The sequence below is a fragment of the Orbicella faveolata genome, unplaced genomic scaffold, assembly GCF_042242905.1.
Source record: "Orbicella faveolata isolate gen_17 unplaced genomic scaffold, um_ofav_v1 contig_47, whole genome shotgun sequence".
NCBI lineage: Eukaryota > Metazoa > Cnidaria > Anthozoa > Scleractinia > Merulinidae > Orbicella > Orbicella faveolata.
The window spans coordinates 8,055,510-8,083,505 of NW_028301577.1; the positions used below are offsets into that span (position 1 = coordinate 8,055,510).

General features: G+C 39.4%; 2 protein-coding genes across 2 annotated transcripts; one reads left to right on the plus strand and one right to left on the minus strand.

Moving 5' to 3' along the window:
- The first annotated feature begins 26 nt into the window (after positions 1-26).
- On the plus strand, positions 27-27,982 carry LOC110069215 (cilia- and flagella-associated protein 251-like). Its single transcript, XM_089280324.1, has 28 exons — positions 27-277; positions 374-442; positions 2,127-2,204; positions 3,630-3,733; positions 4,329-4,434; positions 4,619-4,699; positions 5,338-5,415; positions 7,591-7,635; positions 7,925-8,118; positions 9,192-9,260; positions 9,667-9,738; positions 10,759-10,891; positions 12,017-12,072; positions 12,719-12,778; positions 13,558-13,640; positions 14,344-14,495; positions 15,131-15,233; positions 15,631-15,701; positions 16,148-16,291; positions 17,129-17,211; positions 21,058-21,124; positions 23,775-23,846; positions 24,551-24,642; positions 25,129-25,257; positions 25,592-25,697; positions 25,783-25,873; positions 26,708-26,842; positions 27,268-27,982. Exons 1-28 carry the CDS (start codon positions 158-160, stop codon positions 27,477-27,479), a joined length of 2,805 nt encoding a protein of 934 aa, XP_089136450.1. The 5' UTR covers positions 27-157; the 3' UTR covers positions 27,480-27,982.
- On the minus strand, positions 17,736-19,762 carry LOC149097010 (glycogenin-1-like). The gene has a single exon (XM_089280326.1). It carries the CDS (start codon positions 19,492-19,494, stop codon positions 18,322-18,324), a length of 1,173 nt encoding a protein of 390 aa, XP_089136452.1. The 5' UTR covers positions 19,495-19,762; the 3' UTR covers positions 17,736-18,321.
- Positions 27,983-27,996: the final 14 nt, after the last annotated feature.

Here is a 27,996-nt window from a genome sequence, read left to right on the forward strand (position 1 = left end):
TAGCCAGCGGTACGTACTAGGGGCTCAGTTTCACCATAGTAACTTACAGGGTTGCGATAACAAAGAGCGGGAATCCCAGCTCTAGGTGATCATAAGTTTTCCTGAATTTTCCTCCAATTTCCTGTGGAAATTGTTATTTTGTGCAACGGAATAAACGATGGAAGGAGATTTGGAACAGAGATCAGGCGCACAATCGCGTGTTTCAAGCGCGGCTTCTTCGCAGGTTAACAAAGAAGATGAAGAAGCAGATGAAGTCAAAGCTTCTCCGACATCTTTGGTTAGTTCTCAAGCTTATTCAAGAGTATTTGGCACATCTAGAACTCACTATATTGATGTTTTCGTTGCTAAACAAGGTTATTGATTTTCATAATAGAATATGTGTTGGTCGTTCGGTGTAAACAAACATGTCCCAGTGCAGAATTTATCGAATGGAAGTCGAAAGGTAAGTTTAGACCATGCTTAGACTTATCGCCCTGTTACTTTATCACAGAGCTATGTTAGGCAGCGTTATGAGTTTATATCAGCTTATTGTGTTTAAATTTGTGATTGCTTTGAAACTTTATCAACCAGTTTGATTAAATTTGAGACAAACAAAAACAAGAATCAAACTACAATCCCAGACAAAAAGTTGGGACACGAAGCAACTTCTCCCCTCCCCCCACTGTACAATGTTGATAATCAGGTGATTTTGTTCCCTTTTTGTTGAGAAAAACGCGACAGTTTCCAACATTGATTAGGTGGGATGGGGGTACGTGATCCAGCTCAACTGTCCCAACTACTTTTGTTCGGGATTGGAGTTTAAAAATTGCGAACCGAAAACAAATATAAGTTTAATAAGCTTATACGGCCACACACCGTAGAATTCTGATAACAAGCTCAAGATTGGCTAATTTTTGTTTGGAAGGCACATGTCTCGCCAGCTAGATTTGTAAATAAAGACCATTACATTATTCATGCAATTTTCTTTCGTGAACTAGATCAGAGTATGCTTCCCGGAAATTCTATTTTGTCAGGAACCATGATCATCAATGTAAATACAATTTTTCAAGAATTTTTTCCTTTTTATAGTGTGAAATTATTGACTCATCTACTAGACACAACTTTTGATGTTTACTTGCCAGGAGCTCTAAGATCATTGAACCAAAACTTGTATGAATACTCTGCTCTTTATTTAGTGTAAAATATACTTTCTTTCCTGTTATAACATTATTGAATATATGAGAAGACTTTGGCTTAGAATGAGTAGAGACCCTCAATCGAAACTTGATCAACATCTCGATCAAAACTTGATTGACATCTCCATCAATACACGGTCAATACTTGATTGACAGTCAGTTGAGAGTTGGCTAATTTTTGCGGACATGCTATTGAATGTTGATCAATACATAATGAATTAGTTGACACTCTGCCAACTATTAACCAACTGTCCATCGAGTGTCAATCTAGTGTCGACAGATTATTGATTGAGATGTCGATTGAGATGTCGATCGAAGGTTGATTGAGGGCCGATCAAATGTATCAAATGTCACTCAAGTGCAGATGCCTTCAGTATACATGACCGTATAGGTTGGTACTATGAGTCATTCAGGAGGTACGTGTACCCTCCGGGCACATGTTTGATCATGTCATGCTTTTTTGGAAATTGCACAGTTCCAGAAAATATCCATACCTACCCCACAGAAGGGATTTTTTGTAAGACCTCCCCACCCTTCTGGAAATTCCAGCTAGGCTTCATACAATTCTTTAAATTTTTTGGTCTTCGAGAATCTCCCACTACCCAGGAAATTCCAATCCCTTCTGTGGGGGAATATGGATATTTTCTGGAACTGCACATTATATTTCACTGGGAGCCACGGTCATTAATCAGCTGCAAAGGGAGCCACGGTCATTAATCAGCTGTAATTTGCTGAATACTTTTGCCATTTTCGAAGAATTTCTCTGCTTTGATCTGTCTTTCAAGCAAGTTCAGTTTATGATCATTAACATAAATTTGAAGAAAATGTATGTACAAAGTATTCATACAACTTGTTACAACAGGTCTAAGGGGTTACGTCACTGTTAGGGAAAATGCCACCTTGAAAGAGAAAATCAGTCACCTACCTTAACTGATTTTTTGTTGCCTCCAGGTTGCATTCTTCATATGTGCACATGTTGGTGTCATGTTTGACTGGGAAGCAAATAAACAGCAACTTCTCCAAGGCCATGTAAGTTGTTATTAAGAAATCACAATTACTACCTGTTATGATAAAGTTTAAACAATATTACAAATGAGCAAGAACAACTTGAAAGGAAAAGATGTGGAGAGGATGTTTCTGCAACAAGTTCCTTCTGTCATGTGTGAACTACTAATTTAATCAAGATGACTTATACAGGGTCCCTGAAACTTATTATTTCAAGTCAAGCTGGTTTGACTTGAAGGATGTTTTGCAAGGAGACAATGAGTAAATTATTTGGGATTGCTCTTGTGTATGAACTGTTTGTATCATATGTCCATTCAGCAGTGTAAGATTAAGAAATGTGAGTGACATTTTTGGCATAACAAGTCCCATAGTGAAATTATGAAAAAAGGATTTGTTCCTCCAAGTAGCAAATCTTCTTAACTGAAGACCTAGTGGTCTTAACTGGTATTTCATTCAGCTGGAGCCACCACATTAAGTGAGTGTAATGCCTAACAATAATTTGTTAACAACAACAACAGTTTATTTCTACTACTGTAAACAACTAAAAGAATTTACAAGATTATAATTATAAATAAATAAATAAACAGTACAGTACATACAGTAGTGGGAGACCCAAAATAACTAAAAAGCTAAACTAGTTGGGTGACTGTAATTATAATAATTAAAAATGTGAGAGTCAGGAAAGAGGCACAACAAATACATTGGTACACATAAATATCATAAACTAAGTACAAGAGTAAATATACAAAACAAAACAAAGTAAATAGATATAAACCATCAAAATATCAGCAAAGATTAATAGAGACTAATGAAATGCGAAGTTAGTTCTTTTTTAAATTGATTAGAAGTACAACACTTGAATCTTCAATCTTTTGCTCACTGACAAGTTTCCCCCAATTGTCTGGCTCCCCCAGCAGTTTCTGGCAACAAACACTGTTTGTAGTGAGGACGCTGAGTAATCAAGGGCTAAACTTTAAATCTTCTGATTCCAAGGCCTGGGGGTGTGGGTACTCCCTTATATTGGGTATATAGGTATGTGCTGCCCCAAAGGGTAGGGTTTTTCAGGTGTTTTGGTCGTAAATAGGGTATTGATTTTGGCCATTTTGGGCTTAAATAGGGTATGGTTTTAGCACTCTAGTCTTGAAATGGGTATGTTTCTTGGAAGAAACTACTTTCTTATAATTATTATTATCAATAAGACCGTCAACAAAAGCCCTTCACAGCGTATGTTTAGGGCAACTGTGCCAGCTGCTATGGCCCTAACTAGGGTATCATATTTTTGGCCAAGTCACATATAGGGTAGCAAAAATCGCAGATTTTGGCCATAAATAGGGTAAGGGTTTTGGGAAGTGGGCCACACACCCCTACCCAACTTTTCTGGGAGCACCCTCTCCCCCCCACCACCCGGGTTCCAAGGCTGATGTTACTTGTTGTTATTACTTCTTTCAGTGTAATGCCATTACTTGTACATGTGTCAGTGAAGACAGACGGTGGATTGCCACAGCAGACAGTGGCAAGGACAGTATGGTTATTATCTGGGACTCATTTACAACGTAAGTCTGTCACAAATTAGCTACAGAGAGCATTAATTTACGACTTTACCAATCCTATATATTGCTTCCATTCAATGTTTTACCTTTTAACTTGTTTCCATTGGCATCTACTAGAATAGGCTAATCAAAAAGTAGAAATATGGGAAGAAGGTGGAAATGGATTGGCAATAAGTGGTGGAGAGCAATCTTTCATTTGCTCTTAGTAACTCCACACCAAGATATCTTACTTTTTTATTGGTCATTAGTGAAATGAAACCTAGCAAAAACTTGTGAAAAGTGTCAAAAGTTTTATAAAATAAACTTTCATCTTCAAGGTACAACTTAGAAGATGTTAATTTATAAGTGTTGTATACGTGTACATGAGTAACACTATGTGTGTTCAAACCCACCATGATATGTATACAGTGTTTGGTACTCAGGTGTCACCATTCTTGGTTTAGCAAGATGAAGGGTGCACACAAAGTTGAAGCTCAGAACCGTCATTCTTCCTATGCCTTATACAGTGAAGGAGCTACTCCAAGCTACAATCTGAACAGGTTAAAATGTAAACAGGAGTTGTGTTAAGAAATTTATTTCCTTATTGTTTGCCTAACAGGATTCCAGTTCAGACGATATTTGAGGCCCATCCCAGTGGATGTGCAGCCATTGCTATGTCACCTGATGCCAAGTATATTGCAACTATAAGCAGCACTCTTCCACAGGTATGGGTTGAATTTTGTCTCTTGTGACTAAGTGATCGAGAACAAACTTCTCCTTTATTTTGAATGCTTGTGTCTATCAGACAGGTAATGAGAAGAAAGGGAATTAAACACCTGGTAGGAAGGCTCTACCAAGAATAGTACAAAATTTAATAAAGTAATTAGTGTGCATTTGATATTTTACCAGACTGTGTCTGTGTGGGATTGGACTATCAATGGAGACATGCCGATGTGTTCTGTTGTATTGGATGACAACTTTGGGAAACAGGTAAGGGGTGAAACAATTTGAATTTAATAAGAAATAACCAAAATTTCTGATGTTGACTTCAACAGCAAGAATCTCTAATTGTGATGTTTTTGATTACCATAGAGAACCAATACTTTGTTTTTATTTTTTTATTGAGGATAGTCCAGATAATGCCTAAATGGACATGTATACATGTGTACCCCTCCTGAAGGAGTTTTCCTGGGGTAATATCCACTCCCAACACCCTGAAAGATCTACTTTAATTTCATAACTATACTTGGTTTTAAAAACCTACTATTGTTGGGAGTAATCATTTCTAATGACCAACCTAAGGGTGGGTGTGGGTATTTCCTGGAACCTCTAGTTATGTTAGGGTGCATTTCTTTAGGATGATCCAGATCAGAATCAATGATCCAAGATCACTTGGATCTTGTTGCATCAAAGGAGCCGATGAATCCACTCTGCCCACTCTTCTCATTGATTTCTGAGTTATCTTGAATCATTGATTCTGATCTGGATTAGTACATACACCCTTGGCTAATTTTTCAACTGCTGTGACCTAAGTATTATATGAATCACAAAAGACAGTGTTTCCGTACATTTTCAAACTTTATGTAGAGAGGAGAGTTGAAAATGCTTTTGTTTTCTTTTCATGTTAGACATATATCACCTTCAACCCAGAGGACACCAATGAACTTGTTAGCAACAGCGAATCTCAGGTGGTCTTTTATTACCGGGTAAGTCAAGACATCATGGACCAATCTTAAGTCACATGTTGAAAAGATACATGACAAGACAAACAACAAGCATACATGTATGTCATCTTTCATTTAAGGAATGTTTGCAATCTTATTTCAAGGATCTTTTAAGGAATTATCCTTGAAAGATCCTTATCTGTAAGGACCTTTTGTAGGTATTCAAAGATCTTGGAAGATCCTGTAAGGTCTTTCACAAGGCATATCAGCTTTGAATATTGAAAGGTAGCCTGCGAACAGGCTCCCAGCAAGGACAGAAAAAAATTTCGGCGAGTGCGAAACGGAAGAATTCGGAGAGCAAAGCGAGTGGGGTGGGGACAGGGAAGTCTGTAGATTTGTTTTTGATGTGCCTATCTGCCCTTGGTGATAAGCCTGTAACAAATCAGTCGATAAGGTAATTAGACCTGCCAAGAAGCTACATTTTCGGTACTTGCAAACAGTTGTAATCAATGTGAAGGTGAATTAGTTAACATGACACGAGCGTGGGACAAAGAAAAATTCTGAGTCCCCAACAGGAATCGAACCCATGACCTCCCAAACACTGAGCGGGCGCTCTACCCACTGAGCTACGAGAACTCATGGAGAGCAAGGTCATTTAACTGAGTTCATATATGACAGGTGTCCTGCATACTGCTAGGATCAACGCTATTGAATTCATTGTGAGTAGTGATAAGTTAATAATGATGTTAATAATACTGGTGTTCGGGAAGTCATGGGTTCGATTCCTGTCGGGGACTCAGAATTTTTCTTTGTCCCACGCTCGTGTCATGTTGACTAATTCACCTTCACATTTCATTACCGAGCTTAAAATTCACCATCATTATTAACTTATCAGTTGTAATCAAGCTGATCAAGTAGCCAGTCTGGGCATCATAATATAGAGTACAAGTAAGCAACATGTTCATGGAATATTTCAAACTTAACTTTGTCCCTCCAGGGCCAATAATTAGAGAGCTTAAAACATATTTTGCAATACTGAAGTTAGCCTAAAGAAATAATAAGGTGTCAAACTTTGCGAGGCGACAAGCAGATAACAGTGGAAAGTCTGGAAACCATGCCTTTGACCTCTGAAAAAAATTGCTATAGCACTGGCAAACAGCTCCACTCCACTAGCTTCTACTTAAAATTCCTGCTAGTAACAGAGCATAAAGTACCCTTCAGAATCACTTGTGAAAAAATAAGAGGTTGAGAAAAGAGAATTGCAAATGCACTATTGTAACAAGCCGTTGGAGTCGTATAATTTTACAAAGATCTGTCAAATATTCGTCTCAAAGATGTCAACAATCAGTGATTTAACCAATCATATCATGATACCAGGAGCTGGTATCATAGAACGGTGGCGTCAATAGAATGTCTGTAGGCTTCCCTCGCTTTGTTCGGGCTCACCAGGAGCCTGTTCACCGGCTAATTGAATGGGCAAGGCAAAAATTATCAAGAAATTTGACTGCAAAGTATCAAATTCTTTTTATGTGAAATGAGTGTAAAAACTCAGCAATTTGTCAACTCAAAATCTACATGGATTGGCTCATTGGTGCTTTTGCCACTCACAAGTCAATATCTCCGTCAATATTATGATCCAAAGAGCACAATAAAAAGTTCACCAATTGCCAAGGTTTCACAAGCTCTTTAAAATGTTTTGACTCAATTTGCATTTAGCAAGATATACATTTATTATATGGCTAGCTCCGTCAGTGGGTAAGATGAATCAAATCCTGCGCTGTGATTGACTACCCATGCGGGCAAGATGGAGCTATCTTGCCCACTCAGGACTACCTGCTGTCTCCTGCAAGAAAAATTTCCCCGAAAGCCATATAATAAATCCTTTATTGACCAAGCTTGTTCAGTCAAGATGGCTGGATTTTGGCCTTGTTCTTTTTTTGCGAGTTTATGGACCTTGACTCTGTCTCGGTCCATAAACAAGCAAAAAAAGAACTTAGCCAATATCCAGCCATATTGACCTCACACTTGGTCAATAACCCATACGTAATCTCTTCCTTCATTGTCATGGTGATAGGCACACAGGGTTAATGGCTAACCTTAAGCGTAAAAGTTTGCCATTCTGCCTTCTACCAGTTCAATAAAAGTATTTTGAAAAATCTCTGTGTCACTGGGCGTTAATATTAACCCTCTTTTTTACATTCTTTATCAAAATTTTAGAATGACACAACACTGGAGTATGTTGCCCCACCACTCACAGACAAGGTATGACAATCTTTTATTTCTTAGCATTTTTAAGTAAATGTATAATATGTACATCTATCAATGCCCCAACACAAAAAGAGCAAAATTAATTTATTTTTTGTAAAAGGAGTTTCTGAGACCTGTTGCAAATGTAGAACAGCTACAATTCAAGCATTTTTGGACTGCAGTTGATTTAAGTACTGGCCTTGTTTGTCATGATTTTTAACTTATTAGGAATTAAAGATGAAACAAGAAACATGATATTCTTTCAAATGCCCAACTGAACTGATATTAATTTGCCATCTTGTAGGATTTTAATCGCAGTGTAGGTCAATACAGCCAGTCCATTTTCCAGCTTCAGTCTCCTAGAGCCCTGACGGCCACAAGTTGCGGCAACATAGTGGTATGGGAACATGCAGGTGGGGATCTTAAGTGTAACAGAAAGGCATTCAAGATTGTCAAGTTGCAGGAGAAAGCTCTTACAGTCCTCACAACTTCTGACAAGTAAGAAGCAGCTTTTGGTATTGATTATCCACAATATTATTAATAAGTCTACATATTTAATATACTGGTAATAGATCCACATCGGGGTACTTATTATTACTATTCATGGAGTTATATTGCTCAACCTAATATTTATAATATCTGGCATTTACCATTAACTGTGAGACTTGCCCTAAGTTGTGACTAGATATGCGTAAAGTCTGTCTTGGGCCAAAGTGTCACATCTCATCATAGCTTATCCTAGATTCTGTGGCATTAAGGGACTAGCAGTATTTCTTTCCCCTCCACCCCCCAGGAGGAGATACTAGTCCATCTCAAGGTTACCCCCAAACATTAAATTAATCAGTACCCATTAATACACCTGGGTGGAGAGAGGCACTACGTGTCTTGCCCTAGAATATCATACAATGACAATAAATGACCCAGGCTGAAATAGGGTCGTTAAAAAGTAGCTGGCTACCAATGGGAATCACCATCTATCACATCTTGGGCAGTTCTTCTGCTAGGCTGTTTGTCTGGTTCTTTACAAAAAGTCTGGAAGAGATGTCAAAATCACCTGCCTTCTCCAACAAGAAAGCGGTGTAATTCAAAACTTTGTGACAACCCTGCTCAAAGCCAGACTCTAAGATCTGAAACCCAGAGCACAAGTTTACATGTACTAATAACTATTAGTATCACCCAACTAGTGGACTAATGCAAATCCTGCATTTTGATTGGCTACGCTACTAGGGGACTATTAGTAATAGTCATCGAGTAGCGAAATTGGCGCCATCGAGCGTGACGCTTTCTTTCGTTTTATTCCCAAATAAATATTTCTTCAACTTGCATTTGCTAACTTTATTATTACCGTTTCTGTCCGACTAGTTGGGTGATACTAAAACAATTAGACCCTTCGCCCTCAAGGGCCACGGGTCAATAGCCCATTCGGCTTTGCCTCATGGGCTATTGACCCGTAGCCTGCAAGGGCTACGGGTCTAATTGTTAATTAAATAGTGTTAGGCCATGGCACCTCTCACATAATACCTAAAGGTGAACAGCATTCAATGAACATCCATATTGTTTTGCTTTGCTAGGTACATCGTGACAGGTGATGTGGCTGGTCATGTGCGATTTCTTGATCAACAGCTGAGACTTACAAATTGGTAAGAAATCAAAATCTTTCATGAACATGTATTTCAGGGCCAATTTGTAGTCTTTCTTGACAGTCACTACTTCTCATGTAATCATCATTGCCATCATTGTTATCATTATTTGAATGTGTTGTTGTCATTGTGCAGTGTCTCATCATCAACATTATTAGTTATGTTGTTTTTATTTTTGTCACCTTCACCATCGTAACTGTTGTTTGATCATGTGATGTCATCATCATCATTATCGTCATCTTTATCATCGTCATCACCAGTGCTTTTGTGATTCTATCATCCTTATCACTATTGTCATTGTAAGATTGCCTTTGTTATTGTTGTTATTATCGCTTTTGTTATCATTGTTGTTATCATTATCATTATCGTTTTTATCATCTTACTGTTGTCTGGTCTGCCTTAACAGGTACAAACACTTCAATGCAGGACCTATCAGTGCAGTATCATTTTCCTATTCACCAAAGACAGTTGATGCAGAGTAAGTTCTAAAAAATATTATCATACCATTGATGCAATCCAATAGAAAGACTTTTTTATGTAATTGCAACTCCAAATTGCATCTGTAAACCAGCTATGATTTCATTGAGATTATGTTGCAATTTCAGTGTGATATTGCTAGAGGTGATGAAACCTAGGAAAAGACAAAACTATCTTTACATGAATGATGTGTCATTGCATGCTCTCAAGGCTGTAACTAAGTTTTTTGTAATGAGGGGTAAAGGAGCGAGCACAGGAGACATGAGCCTCTAGGGTGGTCTGAGGACATGCTCCCCCAGAAAATTCTGAAATCTAGAGACCTGGAAATGCTATTTTCAGAATTCTCCATAAGATATTTCATCAAAAAATCAATCTCAATCAAGTAAAATAACTGGTATTTTTAAAACTCACAACACTACATTTGTTAACCTAATACACACATATTGTCCTTACTGTACTGTACTGAAACAAATGAAATTAATAATGGTAATAGGACTGAGTGGAGTCCAATTCGGTCTGTAATCATACGAGTGATTAACAAAATCGGACGACCACAAAGCGGGAGTCTGATATGTTAATCACGAATATGATTACAGACTGAATTGGACAACATGATTAATCAAAACTATGACAAAATTCGAGAAACGAACAAACCATCGATTTAGTGCTGAACAATTAAATGTTGTTATAAATGCTGAAAAACACAGTAGTTTACTCAACAAAGTCCACCGCAACAGCGTGTGCAAAATGACGCGTACTGTCCAGTTACAAGCATGACACGTACACTGTCCAATTAGTGCTTAAATCGGGCTGCTAATAGCCAATCACGTTCGAGAATTTTGTGATAGTTTTGATTAATGAATCAATTTAGTGTTAAAATAATCAGTCCTCACCATCATCATCTGCCTTTTTTGTACCTATTTGACAGTGTTAGTGGGTATTGTCATGTTCTCTTTAAAACAATGTTTAATTACTGTACAGTAGTTTATTGATCATTGAGTTAATCTCGTCACTATTCTAGAACTACTCCAGAGAAAAGAAACTTTCCTGCCAGCTCTACTTTAGATGCCAACCCATTCATAGTGAATGATTTTGTGATCAGTACATCGACAGCTAACATTGCTCATTTTGCTACCGACGGCAGTGAACTTAAGGTAAGGCATTGCTAAATTGAAAGAAAGATTATTATTAATATTAATCTGGTGACCCATTTCCTGCAACAGGACAATGAAAGTTCTGACCTTTCATGCATCAGCTAGATGCACCACTAATCTAAAAGATATTTTAACCTATCAATAAGACAAGTTCTTGTAGCAGGTCAATCAAAGTCGTGACCTTTTATGTACCAGTTAGATGTAATACCCCCGAGATACAAGAGATGAAAGTCATCTGGTAGATGGGCCAAGCACATTTATATTGTGCTAGATTTAAAGGTGACAAACATCTAGTTTTCTCATTGATCAAGGACATGGAGAAAGAAATGATAGTCATTGTTAAACTTGGTTAGTAGGAAACAAATCAGTTGTGATGTCTGCATATCATATTTTAAAATGTTGGTTTATATCCTCTCCATCCCTCTTCCTATCTGGTCTAGTATGATTTTTTTAAATTCTGTAGGACATAAAATTATTTTCTTGTTGCTATGTACTCGTTAATATAATAATAATATACATGAAAAAATTACTCGATTCTGATTGGCTGAGAGCTGTGCAGTTCAAGTGTAACAACAGTGCAAAAAGTGTAACACCAGTGCAAATTACACATAGCAATTCTAGATTGTGATTGGCTAAAAGAAAATAGGAAATTTTCTAAGCCAATGATATCACATAAAATGATGATGAAAATTTAGTGCAGAAACTTTGAAAAAAGTTTTCTCAAATGAGAAAAATGGCTTCAAGAAAGATTTTCGGGCATTTGCTCCACGCGAATTTTTTCATGCTTATATTATTAACAAGTAATCATACGGTTTTTCTTATTCAATTTGGAATTAATTTGCACTTGTGAATGTTTCAAAAAGCTGAAATTGCACTCGCCGAAGCGGCTTGTGCAATTTCAGCTTTTTGAAAAACTCACTCATGCAAATTAATTCCAAATTGAACTGGAAACTGTACGATTACCCATACTTATCAATGATAATGAATTGTTTATAATTTACTTTTGCTTATACACCAAGTCACTTCAGCTCAAACTTTCAACTCAGTTAAATAATTCATTTAAAAGAACTGGGAATTGGTCGTTGGTGAAATAATCTCCCTTCTTAATCCACTTTTGAATTGCAGTTTGTCCGCAAGGAACATGATAGTGACACACATGCCATAGCATGCCACCCCTCTGAGTAAGTTGTTTGTTAAGAGTGACAGATGCTGATGCTGATGCTGATGTGTTGCTTGTAACCTTTTGTCTAAATTGATCAATCAGCTCCCTCATTATTTGGTGCCTTATTTGGTCCCTTATTTCTTTCCTTTAAATTTATTTACCCAAAACTTAATTATTTTTTTTTCTGTTATGAGTTTTACAACCCAGATAAAGTTTGTAAATTAGACTACTCAGCCTGTTGAGTATTTACTGTTCTAAGTAGCCTAAATTTTAAAGTTACATGTAAGTTTATTCTCTTTTTTTTTTCTTACTCTATATATTTTGTGGCGAGTAAATAGTTGGTTGTTGTTGTTGTTGCTCTTGTTATTCTCTTATTCTTTTGATTTCCTTTTGCTTTTAATTCATTTTTACGCAGTAGTGTCAAAACTGAGCAGGTTTTCAAAATGATGACTACTATAAAATCAGCAGTAGAGTTTAAGATTTTTTAAACATGTTTTAGTGGTTAGCAACATGTTTTGAATCCATTCACAGGAAACAACATTCTTTCTTCCCCAGTAATTGGAGTAATTTATTTGTTTATCAGTACTGTAAGTTGTTGTTGTTGTTGTTTTCTAGAAGTTATAACACATTTACTTTCAAATATGCATTATTTGTTTGTTTTCCAGGCCAAGACTTTGTATTGGAAGTTATTCAGGCCTTCTTCAACTTTGGGACTACGAAAAAAAGTAAGTTCAGTGCAGTAGTTATGGTTGTAGTTGTTGTTGTTGTCTTTTTGCAAAGAACCCCAGTAGAGTTCCTACAAGAACTGAGCTGCATTCTTCTTTTATGGCAAAACAAGAATTTAGAGAGGTTTTTATTTTATCCCAGTCACATTTAAGTCCATACATGTGCGAAGATGCCTTAAGGTTTTACATGTAGGTGTTAAGGTGTTAAATGCGGGCACAGTTTGAGAGGTACTCTTCTGAAACGCTTGGTAAACGTTTGAAAAGCAGTATTTAAAAACGTACCAGAATTTTTTGTTTTGGGTATGGTTGAAATAAATTACAGGATACCAAGAAAGTTGGACCAAACACTTAGATCTGGCATAACAATATAGAGATAAAGCTGGTTTTAATTAGTGGTTTTTCTTTAAATACTCCTAGAGGTATTGCAAAGAAACTCAAAATATGATGTGGGCGTTTTAAAATGAAGACTGTCAAAGAAACCAAAATACACACTTTTTTAAGCAATATTTTGTGCCAAAGGGGTGTTCCCTGGGTTGAGCTGGAAATCACTGTTCACTCAAAACATTTTAAAGAGAATGCAATACTTCAACAATTTAGGAATATCTCTAAATAAAGAATGTAAGTGGTGTGTGAATATAAAGTAATATACTAACAGACCTAATTACATTTCAATCTGACATTATATGGGGAGCAGGGATCTCATCTCATCTCGTCTCGTCTCGTCTCGTCTCGTCTCATCTCATCTCATCTCATCTCAATTCATTTTATTTTATTTACAGAGAACTGCTTACAAGTCGAATGTTTGATCAGCGTCAACTGATGATCCAGTGCATGACGTTCAATCCATCTGGGGATCTCTTAGGTTGGTAACATTTGCTGTCAATGTCATGTGTTTAAAATGTTGACTCAAGGTATTCACAACCTGAAAATTCAGAAACTTCAACAGGTCTTAAAATTCCATGTCCTGCCTGTATCTACTATCTTCTAAAGAGTCTTAATTGCCAGCTTGCTAGGTTAGCATTGATACATTTAGTTGGCAGCACCTAGAGAAAGCAGGGATTCTGAATTTCTAGTACACACCGGACTCTTAAAGATTCTGTAGTAGTGTCCATCACTACTGACTCCTGTCCAGTCAGGGAGATCTGGGAATCCTGCATTGTAGCATTTTGAAAATCTGAAATACCACTACATTTTTGCTTTTTGGAAGACTACGAAAAACAGTTGACTACAGTCTCAAGGATTTGTTGTGACCTTTTTTGTACTGCATGTTAACAAGGATGTCACAAGGATGTAGCTAAGAAAAAACTGAGCTGGCTGTTTAACAAACCAAACTGGCTTTTCTGACCTTTTCATCTTGAAAGTTATCCCAAGTCTTAGCTTTCTAATGAAATTTCAGCTGGTGATAAGCTCTCCTTCAGCCGGTGCAATTAGCCAGCAACTACATAGCACATGAAGTCTATCCCTGACCCCTTCAACTCCTCCTGCCCTGCACCTGCTGTCCTGAACAGTCTTACATCCGGAATAAAACACTGGCTCACATTTGATGTGTTTTCTTTTATTCTCAGCCGTTGGATTTACAAATGGCAGTGTACGTATCTTGGATGGTTTGATGCTGAAGGAAGAAGGGCGTGGTGATGGACTGGCTGTGTTCAGTCACTGTCATGATTGTGTCACTAACATCAAATTCTCTCATGATTCCCGCTACTTGGCCACCAGTGTAAGTAAACTACTGGCCAACAGAATGTCAGTTAGTCAGTTAGTCAGTCAGTCAGTCAGTCAGACAGACAGACAGACAGACAGACAGACAGACATTTGTAAAGCTGACGTTTTGAGCGTCATTCATCAGAGCTCTGGCGTCACATCTCAAACATTTCCTACTCTCTCTCAGACTGGAGAATATGACTTTTCGATCGAAAATAAATGCCAGAGCGCTGTTTTTCCCCTTGAAAACTGAATTGAAAAAGGTATTGTGTGGCTCAGACATAGAGAGGAAAGACATTGTAAAGAACTGAGTCGAAATCACGGACTAAAAGGTCATTTAGATCTTATTCAGTGGCCCATACCCTATATAGCTTATCTATATATGAGGGTATCATCTCCTGGCGGGGGGGGGGGGGAGGGTTTATTCTGTGCACCAATAATTTTAACTACCCAAAACGTAATCAAACATGGAGGAGAACAGTAGAAAGTGAACGTATTTAACTGGGATTATGTTCCTGGGCTGCAACTGTTGCTGTGATTAACAACAGGGACAAGTGGAGGCAAATCATTTCTGGCCCTATCCCCCACTTAACCAATGACGTTTTCACTGCCCATGTTTTTGCTTCATGGTCTCTCATTTGTGTTTTACAGGATCTAGACCGCTGTGTAACAGTTTTCAAGGCGCAGGAAAATGATTCAGACCAACCTTGGGTTTACATTGGTAAACAGAGAGCGCACTACAAAAAAATTCATGGTTAGTAAGTTGAGCTGTGGAATTGAGTAGATAGGTTGATACAGAGCAGATCAGAGGGTTGAGTCCAAGAGCTGTCAAGAATCTTGTGCTGAGTCTGTAGCAAAAAGTAACTCAAACACGCGAAAAGAGACGTTTGCTAGGGCTCAAAATTTATACCAATACGATTTCTCCAGGGTAATCCTGTTTAACTAATTCAGGCTACATAAACTTGAGAAAAGCGCTGTTACTCACTTCCCCGTAGTTTGAGGTTGTCTCCTACAGTTTTCAAGTTCGATAGGTTCACTTTGATTCTAGTGAAAATTGTGCAACTTCAGAATAAAGCAAGTGAAATAAATTGTTTCTGCCTGCCATGTCAATTAACCATCTGTAAATGTAATTTGTTCTATGATCTTTACAGACATCGACTTTGGAATAGCTCTCGACAGTGACATCCCTCGGTTGCTTTCGCTTGGTGAAGACAGAGTATTGGTATGTGTTAAGCTTGTAAATTCTCATCAGCAGTTTTCATACATTCATTTATTAATTAGTAATTAAGTTAATTTTACAGTTCAAATAAACCTTGTTGTTGTTGTTGTTGTTACATTCTCTATACAGTTAGTAATACTTGGGAGAATCTGGCTCCAATTCAAGACGTGTTCGCATCCATAGTGCTCATGACCTGTCTATGTGAATTTGTTGTTAAAATGGTCAAGACGATTCAGTAATTCATCAATGGGTGAATCAAAAATTTTTTCGTTTAGTTCAATTGCCAAAAGGTAAATTCTCTTTTCTAGCTTCGTTGTCATGTGAACAGCTCTTTCTTTTTGTGTTTCCAGCCCCCGGAGTCATGTCTCTAAAGTTATAGAAGTGCACCTTTCAGACCGAGCTGTTTACAGGGCTCCTATAAACATGTTTTTTTGTTTGTTGTGTATCAGGTAGAATATGATCTTCTGAACAGCAGCACTGATGATTTACGTCTTATCAGTTCAGAGAGAATCGAACAAAGCGCAGTGCCTCAGTGTTTCGCTTGGTATCCACCAATTGTCAAGGAGAACTTTCTTGTAGTCGCAAATGATCAGGTACTAGTGAGGGAATGAATGTGGTTTAGGAAATCTCTGGAGTGGTAAAGAAAAACTTCACACATTTACCTATGCGCTTTTTCTATAAAAATAGCCTTTTTATAAAAGTCTTCATTTTGAAATTTCAACGGCATGTTGACCGGTGATAGAACGTGATTTGGATACATTTTGGTTAGACATGTCCTTGCTTTTACCATGGAAGTAGTCTTATCTCTTTAAACCTAAACTTTCCCTGTTCTTGTAACTAAGTGATATTGTTATGAACATATAACATGTACATGTAGTTACCTGAAAAAAACCATTAACGAGTTACATGTTAGTTTGTACTTATCTGTATTAAAGTTTACTGCCAAACGTAGCTAAAAGCCCTGGCCAAACGGACTCGCAAGTAGGCGCAAGTCGAAAGCAACTCCGTTTGGCCAGGCCCTGCGTGCACTTGCGTTGACTTGCGCTCACTTTGGGCGAGATCAAATTTGCACGCAAGTCGACGCAAGTTTTTCACCGTTCGGCCACCCAACCCAAGTCAACGCAAGTTGAGTGACTTCTTTCGTTGTTATGGTAACCTATTAGCCATTGAAATGCAGGATATGTCTGCGGGGTGTTGCCTTGCGACTTGCGTGTACTTACGAGGAAACTCGCTAGTCCGTTTGATCACCCAACGCAAGTCTCTATGGTCCTCTATGCAAGTTCAACTTGCGGCTACTTGCGACTACTTGCGAGTCCGTTTGGTCAGGGCTTAATGTTTGTCTGTGCCCTGTTGCCACATTCACGGGATAAGATTTTTAGTTGTTATTTCCATGGTCGTGAGTTTTCATTTTTCATGTACTTTCTTCACAGTTCAAACTAAAGCTGTATAACTCAACAACAAAGATGTGTAGACAAACTTTACTGGGACCGACGTATGGTACTCCGCTTAGAAGGTAAGTTAGGGGGGGCGGCGGTTACCGAGGTCTCGTCTCACTCCTATTTCCTTTTGAAAATTTCGATGTGTTCATATGAAGCTATATGAGAAGGCGGACCAGCCCGGTTACTGAGATCTCTGTTTCTACTGGAAAAGAGGCCAATCTTTCTCGTAGATCCAAATTTTGGAAACTTTCTTACTGGTAGTTTACTTACAAAATATCGCATATACGACTTTCATAACTGAACACCGCCTGAAGGCAGCTACGGTTATCGTAGATTTTGAAACACGCTTCAAAATCTTACAACATTTTTCTTGTGTACAACAGTTCCAAACAAGTTGTGGGTTTGATCTGAATGTCCTAGACTTGTCGTAAGCTTTTCGCATGTCTCATTATACTTACAGTCTCCACTGAAACATCGTAGGTTAGGAATTTCTGGAATTCTCGGTCGAGCTAATCGCGCCTCGCTCGTATACCAGTGTTTCTAGACACGTCTTCCCTATACATAGGGTAATTTAATTTGTTTGAAAATGTCTGAAATGTCTGATGCAGACCTTAACAAAGTACAAAATTGAAGCAAAATTAACTACCTAAAATAATATTTACCAGAAGACAAAATACACCTAAGATTAAAGCTAAAATATGCTAAGTGCAATAACTTACAAAAGGTGCGCGCACGTGAACAATGACCCTTCGCAGCCACGCAACGCTTACCCCACTAAGCATTGCGTGACAACAAACATAAGTGTTACGAAGGAGACTAGTACGTTTGAGATCGCAGCAAAATGTTTGTTCCTAGTCAATGGAAATTTCACATGTGTACGTCCCGATGACTTCACCGATACTTATTAAAGCCAGGGGCGAGTTTTTTGAAGTCCTGTATACGAGGGGACTTTTCCCCTCGACTTTTCCCCTCGTGTAGTGTCTACACGAGGGGACTGGTTGTAGGGGTCTTGTATGATTCCCGAAGGAACAACTAACATCAACTGTGAGGGAAATTCCGCAGGGCTTGACCCTTGAATCAATGGAACAATCGGAAGGGACGAACGTTTGCCTACACAACAAGATTTTTGTTGAAAAAGAAGAGTTCACGAAAAGGGGCAAAAACCCTTCGGCCTTTTAAAACATCTATAACTCATCTTGGTTGCTGCAATCAGCATAAGGCACAATGCCAAACTCTTGTGCTGGCCGGAACAACTCGGTAGATCTCCACCAGTCCTCTAAATTATACTTCACTAGCAGTTCATATAAATTTTTCCAGAAAATCAATACCATATCATCAGGAACAAGAATTGGTCTGTCATAATCATGGGCTTCTTGTCTGCTTGGTCTGCATTTCGCGGACCATGGCTTAGGTGGATGGTAGCGTGGTCCACCGGCAAAATGGAAAGAGTTTAGAGGTCTGTAAATTATGAGTCTAATGTTAAAGGAAAAGGGTAAAGCCTTCCAGTTACCAGCAGCAGCGTAATAATGCCAGAGCAAGACTTGATCATCAGGACAAGTGTCTTTCACTGTGGTTTCTTGCCACAGGTTCATGATTTCCAGATAATGCTTAGCATCTGGTCTGAAAACCAGGAGTCCTGCATTGAAGCATGGATCCACTACACCTGGTCTGGCGCAAGGGGCGGCACCAAAGTCATCTGGAATATCGAACAGTCGATCGATGTTTGTCATTAGCATGTAATCAGCATCAACATAAATGATTTTAGAATATTGTGTGTATTTCCACGCGTGGAATCGCGTGTGTGTTCCTTTTATTCTGTATCCAAGTGGCTTCCCAAACAACCCACCGTTTCGATCTCCTCCTAATTTCGCGTCCAACCAATCGCAGTCCATTTCTTCGACTAAGCGAGTCTCCCAGCCAACACTCTGAAGCGCTTTTCTTGTACCCTGGCTAACTCTTTCCGAGATTAACACAACCATGTTCTTGTGGCAAGAAAATGTGCGAATGGAGTGACCAAGAACCAGCGCAGGGATAGCAAACTTGTCGTCGACCACGATGGTTAGCCATGCTACATCGCCTCTTGATTCGATTTTCTTCTGTTTGCACCAATCTTGGCCAAAACTACTCTCGATTTGATACATTCTCCATTCCTTATAAGCCACTTCTAGTTTGTTGTCCTGCCTCCTCATTTCATCTTTGGAAGCTTCTGAAACAATCAACTTGGTGTATCTGAAGAAATACGTAAACAAGAGCGGTCTCCAGATAACAAGAAAAATCAGCGCAGTTAAGGTCGGGATTAATGTCATGGCGAAGATCGTTCGACGGCATGCTTTCTCTCGTGTGTGTGTAAGGGTCATCTCAGTGGGTTTGACCGTTTTCTATGCGAGACGAAATGGCGCTTTGGCAACAGCCAACTTGTTATGGTAAGTAGCCACGTGTGAATAATGAAAAAGTAACATGGTATGTTGCGTGATAATGGTGCGTGACAAGCACAAACCAACGTTCTCGATCTCCACCTAAAGAATATCGAAGACGATCCTCGTTCTCTTCTTTTTGGACCTAAGACTGATCGAGATTACTTTGATCTGAGTTTGAGTCGCTTACATATTAGGTCACTTCAGGTAGTTCAATAATCAACTACGGTGAAGCGCGTTTGACGCCCGAAAAATGTAAACTGCTGGTCACAAGTAACAGGTTGCAGATTAGATGCAAATGAACCGTTGAAACAGAATAAAAACATGTGTTCAAAAAATTAAAAGAGAAATATTCCTTTTAGTCTGTCGAACTCTATCCACAGACCCTCTATTTCGTCTTCAGTTCGTCGAGATCGCAAGCAAACGTATTAATAACCTGCGAACACAGATTGATTTCCGGCTTCTGTTCGATCTGTGGTGAAACAAAAGCCCGAAATCGGTCTGTGTTCGCTGGTAAGAGCATTAACCGCAAGGGATTTGAAAAAAGCTCTAGCGCAAAGAGGTGGCCCCTTTGCTTGAAGAAAAAATAACTCGTAGCAAGAAAATAAACGTCTGGGTCTGTGGACGGACCATGTTCCCCTCAAATCATCGGCATCAAGACTTAATTGTTTCTTAATTGCCTACGGTCTCCGGTATAATGAATCAGGGTCATTGACCAAACTTGTCGTCAATATGACGAGGTCCATAAATACGCAGTCAATCAATCAATCAGTCTTTATTTAAAGAGGGTAACACCTAGCTAATAGTTACACAACTAATAAACTTGTGGCCCTCTTAAATATACAATAACTAAGAATCTGTTAAAAACCTATGTAAAATTATTTAAAACTTACTGATAATAAAGTCGAAATTTAAGCTTGGTGTTAAGCTAAGCTTGTTAAACATGGTCAGTTAAACACATTGACGTCGGTTTTTCATGCGTCTGTCCAATTTTTTTACCATGAATTTCGTCATAATCCAAAGAGGAGAGCGGTCTGGGACGGAAAAAATGGCTGGGGAACCCCCATCACGTCCGGCTCGCTTCGCTTGACAAATTGTTTTCCTCCCTCGTTGGGAACCTGTTCACGGGCCAGGTCACAGAGCTAGTTCACGTATGCCAACTGCTGCCCAAACATTTTGATACTAGGGAGCTTAAGTACGCGCGTTTTTGAGACGCGGACGGTAGCCGGAAGTGAGCTACTTTCACTTTTAACCTGTCCGCACACAACCATATTCACATTGCTAAGTATCTTTTCTTCATTAGAGATGAGTAGTATAAAAAATCTGGGAGACAATACGGTCCTAGCAAGCGAAATCTTCTCTTCCGGTTGCCGTCCGCGTCTCAAAAACGCGCGTGCTTAAGCTCCCTAATAAATTTTTCTCCTCGTGGGACACCGGCAGACACGTTATTTTTTCGTTGAACGCGGTAAGTTATAACTTGGTCTCTTTGTTTGTTTTATTTCTCAGGCTAATTGTGTTACCACCTTATGAGGAAAGATTTACGCGGTATCTCGCTTACATCACCGTGGACAAGGTAAGAAATTGTCATTTATAACTGATTACAAAATTGTTTTCATAATCCTATAGCTCTGAGAATTCTCGTATCTGATTGGCTAACGAAGCATGATATTAGACTTAGAGATAAACCAAACACTTGCAAGAGGTTAGACTCGATTTCCGTCGCTCCCTCGCGTCTGGTCTTCCGTGTCTACGTTCCGCCCCGAAAAGAAAAGAGAGAGAGGGGAGTGCGGGCTCCTGTCCCGAACAGCGGCTGATAATGGAGCCTAATAGACCATATTCGTATTGTCGGTATTGGACTGGAACTAACTTGAAATGGAGGCTCTTGCGGGGGAATATCGTAAAAAAGAGATGAATGTCATTTACATTTGAAGACTCCCCGCATTAGCCTCAGTTGCAAGCTAGTTCCAGTCCAATACCGGGAATACGAATAAGGTCTCTTAGAGGTTAGATTATGATCTTTTCCATGAATGTCATGTGAGGCAGGGGAAACCCAAAAACCTGAATCGCGTGTGTCAGGCTTTATTTGAGGCTGCGTTTCAATCTCCTTTGAATTCATCGTGGAATTCCTTCACTAGTCAAGAAAATTCATTTTTAGTGCAGTCGAACCAGACAAAATGTCAAATTATTGTGGTCGCGTTCGGAAAATATCCGACGATAGTGCTTTGACGGGCCATACGGCAAGGGAACAACGTTAATTTCTCAAGAAACTGGCCAAGGAATTTTTGAGCTGCTTATCAACTTGAAGTTGATAAAGGCAAATAAACCGCCGTAGTGACTTTTCGAGCATTCGTCCTTCGTCAGAGCAAAGTGGAAGGTGATCGCACAGTGACTGTACAGTGTATTTATAATAAAGTTTCCATATAACGCGCGCTGTGATTGGCTGAAAGAGCGTGCTTTATCAGAGAACAGAGCACGGGTTGATAACGGTAAGTTGGCTTTCAAATTTTTGCTTCGGAATTTTGACAAATTTGACCCAAATGAAACGTCCCCTGTGATTCAGACAAACGCAATGGAAACGAGCTATTTGTCTGTAGTAAATATGGCTCACAGAGACCATTGTTAGCAACAGTAGTGTTAAAACTGTACTAAAATGACAAGTTTTGCTAGATTCCCGCCGACAAAACACGTAGCGAAATAAACAAATTCTCAACCTAAACAGTGCTTCGATAAAAGACATTATATTTGTTACGAAGGCAGAAATTATACTTAAGAAGTAAAACGACAGAAAACAACAACTGAACTGTCTCTGTTCACGATGAGAAGCTTTATTTTTGTAAAACTGCTCAATTGCTCAAACAACACTTACATGTAGTGTAGTAACGCTCGTTCTCCGGTCATCTCAGCGAAGTGAACCGACGAGTGGTCAGTGTAAAGCTTGCTCTGATATTCTCTTCTGTGTTCGGAGTAGAACCGGTGGGAGCCGCTTAGTCTTTCTAACTTTTACGCTAGTTCAGACAATCTTGCTGCATGCGACTACAAGCCGTAAATAACTGTAGCTCCGTTCAAATTCAACTCGGCATTTGCATGGTCATCCGCAAGCTTTGAGCTCCGCGTTTCGTAATTTCCACTGGAAAAGTGCACGTTTTCATGGGCCACAATACGGCCGGATTCCTCTGGACTATAAACCTTCACCTGCCTTTAGATCCGTATTTAAAATTTAACCTAAAAGCGAACTTCGAAGGCATCGTTCTTCTTAGGGTTCTCTCGAAAGCCGCTCAAACTACTCGAAACTGAAAGCTTAGCTGAAGTCCAGTTTGTGATTGACAGCTGTCGCTTCGTTAGCCAATCAAACTACTTGAACAATTCTAACAAGGATTGTGATTGGCTTATTTTAGCGTGCTTTATCAGAGAACAGTTCACGGCTGACGCCACTTTTGCTCGTTTGGAAAATAAAGTTTGGTTTGAAAATTCAGCCAAATGCGTGGGGAAATTATCGGATTCTTTATCATAAAACAAATAAAGAAGCCTCGACTGTGTTCTGTTCTGTTGTAAAGCACTTAGGAAGCGGTAGAGCACTCAAGAAGTAGGGAAGAACACTCGACTACGTCTCGTGTTTTCCCCTACACTTCTTTCGTGCTCTACCGCTTCCTGCGTGCTTTACAACAGAACAGAGCACAGTCGAGGCTTCTTTATTTGTTAAATATATCTTATTAAACCTAGCGCGAGGGCCGTACTGGGAGAATATCGCCTGAGGTCTTGACAGTGTGGACCGAGGGCAGTGAGGTTCGTACAAAAAAAAGACTGAGGGCCGATTTTGTCCTGGTACGGTCCCGAGCAAGCTTGGTTAATAAAAGATTTATATTATTACAGGACTGAAAATGTTTACAAAAAATATGCCACGATCACGGAAGAAAAAACGCGCAATTCTGATTAGACCAGGCGTATACTCAAGTCTGATGTTTGACGAACGAGAAGGGAAAGAGAGTTGGAAGAAAAAGAAAATGAATCTTTTATGTTTTAAGCAAGTGTTTTTCAGAGACGTTTTTTATAAATCAACCAAAAAATCTTCAAGAGTGATCGTGCGGGATCATTCGGAACAGAGCCCGGTCCAATACCTAGGGAATCTTGGACCGGCAATGAAGCAATCTGATTACTTGATTTGTGTTATTGGCCCTCTGAACTAACTTAGTCGACTAATAATTATGTATATTTTACGTCTTCAGGTTGGACTTCAGTGTCTACCGTTAGATGGCAATCCACACAAGACCATGGCCTTGATAGCACATCCAGAGGGAGTGAGTATCTATTTCATACCAGTCGCGTCTATATGTAACGCAGTTACGCCTGTCACGTCAATATGTAACCCAAACACGCCTATTCAAATTAGTAGATAACGGTAGATAACAAAAAGCAAAACGAAAGTGATCACTCTAGTCAATCACAAAGGACACAGACAATCCAATGAACCAATCAAAACTCGAAGCAATTGCGTGCAGCTGACGCAAAGCGCGGGAAAACGAGGGCGAATGAGTCATGTTTGGTTTTGGTTTTGGTTTTAATTCTTATTGGATAAGAAATTGGCGGGAGTTTTTTAAGCCAATCGTGTACCGTAGAACGTGCAAAACCAATTACTTTTCGACACTCAAATGAAAACCGCTCTATTGTACCAGGGCTAAAGACTATTTTTAGTTTTAGTTGTTGGGGGGAGGGGGTCCATTACGGTTATCCGAAAATAGGCCCATTCACCCCTCCCTCTTATGTCAGACGTAAAAAGGAGTTTGCTCTTAACGAGTGGTGTAATTCCTTTAGATTGTCAACCTACTACTGGAGAGTTAATTTTGTGTGAGATATCATTAAGTTTAGATAGTACTAGTTCTTGTATGAACGGTGAACGGTGAACGGGGCGTATTTCTTCGTTGGTTTTGTCTTGGACGAATGGAAGGCGTCCATTGTCGACCTCGCGCCATTTTGACTATTTTCTTTGTTGTTGTTTTCTAAGGTTTCTAACTTGATATGTTCTTATGACGGGAAGTACGTGTTCACAGCCGGTGGAGAAGACTGCAGTGCACTGATGTGGGAAATTAACTTGGAGTAAGTGGCTTTTTTGTAGTGAAGAGTGCGGCCAACCTGTAAACTGCGAGTTGTTGATCGACAAAAAAAAATAGGAAATCCCTGTGTTTTCAGTGGCTTCAAAGGCTGCCAACTTTAGGACATTTGACCCATATTTTTGTTTTAATACACTTGATAATCGATCTTCTACCACAGAGGCTACATTACCCTTATGCAATAGTTTCGTATTGGTGCTTAGCAAAAAACGCCGTGCCCAGCAACAAACTCTTCCGTCGAAGGGAGCCGCACGCAGGCTACTGTAACGATTCAGTCGTCTTGGGTCTTGTTAGAGTTGTACATCTTGTTCCCGTCAAGAAATTATAAATGCAAATGCTTGTTGTCTCTTTTACTTGTTCCAGATCAAGCCAACTGTTTTTGACGGATTATCTGTCAAATAGTTTCCTGATTTTCCCTAGACAGAAGCCGTATTTCGATTTATACCTCATCTTCCGTTTTATTCGTTTTCAGCGCTTTGGAAGCAGCGGCCGCTCTTGGTGGAGAGGGCCTGGTTCCATTCTACGGTTTGTTAGAAGGCGGTCGGGATGGTGAGCTGTTCGCTGAACTCGAGGATTATTTCTATTACGCACAGATTAGAAGGTCAGTGTTTTTTTCTTTTTCTCCAGTCAGTCATGTAGAAATCTGTTTCCTAGATAGTAAGGCTTTTCAATCAATGTAACGACCCGCTCAAGCGGGTGAAAGAAAGCCGGTTCGGTGAAAACCCGAAGATTTTCCGATTCTTGACGAGCTGGCACGAGCTCTTCCGCTGATGTCAAGGCCATCTTGTCGTCACCAGATAACGTCATGTTGCTAAGTAACGCCTCTACCGAAACCCCAGCGTGAGAATCGATGCGGATCTTGCAAATGTCAGAGAAATTGGAAACATATCCACATTAAAGATGTAACACTGTGGGAAATCTCTCTTTTATTTCAGCCAAGGGGTTGACACCACAGATACAAGACAAGTATCAACAAAAGTTCCCTTGGGGCAAGTTCCGTACATCATGCGAGCCCTGGGATTTTACCCCACGGAACAGGAGGTAAGGCTAGTGAGAGGGGGCTCTTTATAGTTTTCTTGTTGCTGGCTTTGGTTACTAAGGTTGTTTTGCTTTTTGTTTGTCGTAGATTGATGACATGATCAATGAGTTAAAATTTAGTAATTATGTCGCAACTGGAAAATACGTTACTGAGATCGATCTGGGCGAATTTATAAAGTGTAAGTATCCTGAACTCTGTTAACTTTTATTTCTGTTTTATTGGTCATTCCGTCATTTTTTGATACAAAGAACTCCTCTTGCCCAGAACAAGAGGTTTTCAGGCAGCTTTTTATGATTTTACAAAATCCTTTCCGGCTTATCCTTCGTTAAGAAATATGAAAGGTTTTGTTTTAACTTGGTCTCGTTTGCGCCACGCGCTACAACAGGCTAGTCAGAGAGGGAAGTTCATCTCAGCTAATCAGATGCACTACTAAACTGTCCCTAAGGCTATCGCATATTTTCCCGCACTTGGCACCCGCTGTATCCATTCTTCCAGTTCTGATTGGTTCATTTCATTGTTATTGTTCGTTGTGATTGGTCAGATCACTCACATTTGTTTACTTCGGGTTTGGTCTTACGATAATCAGTAGAAAACACTTGAAAAACTGCTCTTGTTCACAAAGGTAGATGGTAATAGGACGACGAATAATTCGTTTAGAATTGTAAGGCCGGTGGCACCCCCTTACAGTAGCTCTAAGCTTTACCGGGTTTTGCCGCTCCAGAGGGAATATGTAATATTTGAGTTGTTCTGGTCTGAAAATGGGTCTGGATGTGAGTTGGTCCGATTCGTCTTCAAAGAGAAGCGGCAAAAAATATCATTCCATTGGATAAAGCGCATTTTGCCTACCAACTTAGGCCTGAAAATGTATATCGGGATTTTAGAGGACAGCTGACGTGAAAAGTAGTATGGAAAGTTATAAAAGGGTTTCATTGAAACCAACCAACCAGTGGTAAAGAGAAATAAGGGACTGATCACTGCTACAGACTAATGTTACCCTGTGGTTGTTTGACAGTGTATGTTAATCATCGTCCTGCCTTTGGGCTGTCTCCGTTTGACTTACATGAAGGATTCACCAAACTCGGTACGCCTGGTGACGAGGGATTTGCCATTGATCGTGACAGACTATTGGCGTTACTACAGAACAAAGGTAAGAACAAGTCACTAATGACGGATTGTCCACAGAAATATGAATGTGTGTCTTCGTTTTGACGTTATGCGGTGTAAACATTCGCGTGACTTTAGACGGAAGCTAAAAACAGGAAACGACCTGAGTATATTGAATTACAAGCAATGATCAAACAATATGATCTCTCTCGCACAATGAGTTTTACCTTATTTTGCTGTGTTCTCGTTCCAAACTTGTATGGAAGAAATTTGGGAATTCTGGAATTGAAAGGGGGGCAGTCTCCCCCAACATCCCTGCAACGTCCATCCCACACTCCCTTCTTATCTCGTATCTCAACCAATGTCAGTGAAAGAAAAGTGAGACAACTGCATTACTACCACCCCTTTTCCCGCACGCCACCATACCCTGGTAGATCTTTCTGTTTAACTCGAGTATCTTTTCAACAGGTGAACATATGACAGAGGGCGAGCTGGCCGAGTACATGTCCACGTTACTGGGTCTTGGAGAATTAGGTGGCAGTGCAGAGACTGGGACTTATGACGCCTCCAATGCTACTGAGTTACTTAAAGAGCATCTTCCAGAGAACATTACCGCTGACAACTTTGCGGCGCAAGTCTTGGGTTTTGTTGCAGAAGAGACAGACTCAGTCACTAGCTAGTTGAATTTCGTGTTTTCACAGAACGTAAATTTATTTTAAATGTAGTCGTTTGACAGGCTTGGATAATAAAGTGTATTTATTTCGTTGAAGAAGTTTAGGCCTAAGCAAAGATTTTACCTGAAAAGAGATGAACGTGCTTTAAAATATATAACTGTTGATCATTCTCTAGCGAAACTCTCCAACTGCAAAGGTTTAACACGGGTTATTTGAACGGAGTGATCCGCTATGACAAACTTGTTTTCATATCAAAGAACGCTTTACAGGCGCTCCATAATAGTCTAGTTGTCACAACACATTCTTGTAATGGTTATCAGATTGTAACCTAAGTTATGGACACATTCAGCCCTTTTGAATCCTTATATCAACTCGGAATTTGATGAAGATAATGTCTAGTCAAGAACCAACTTTAGTTGTACAGGTGTATATAAAACTTTGTCTAAAAAGTGTGTAAAGCTGATACCCTTAGAATGATTGGCTTGTAATAAACTTGTATATATTTTGCAGCTGTATGTTTTCT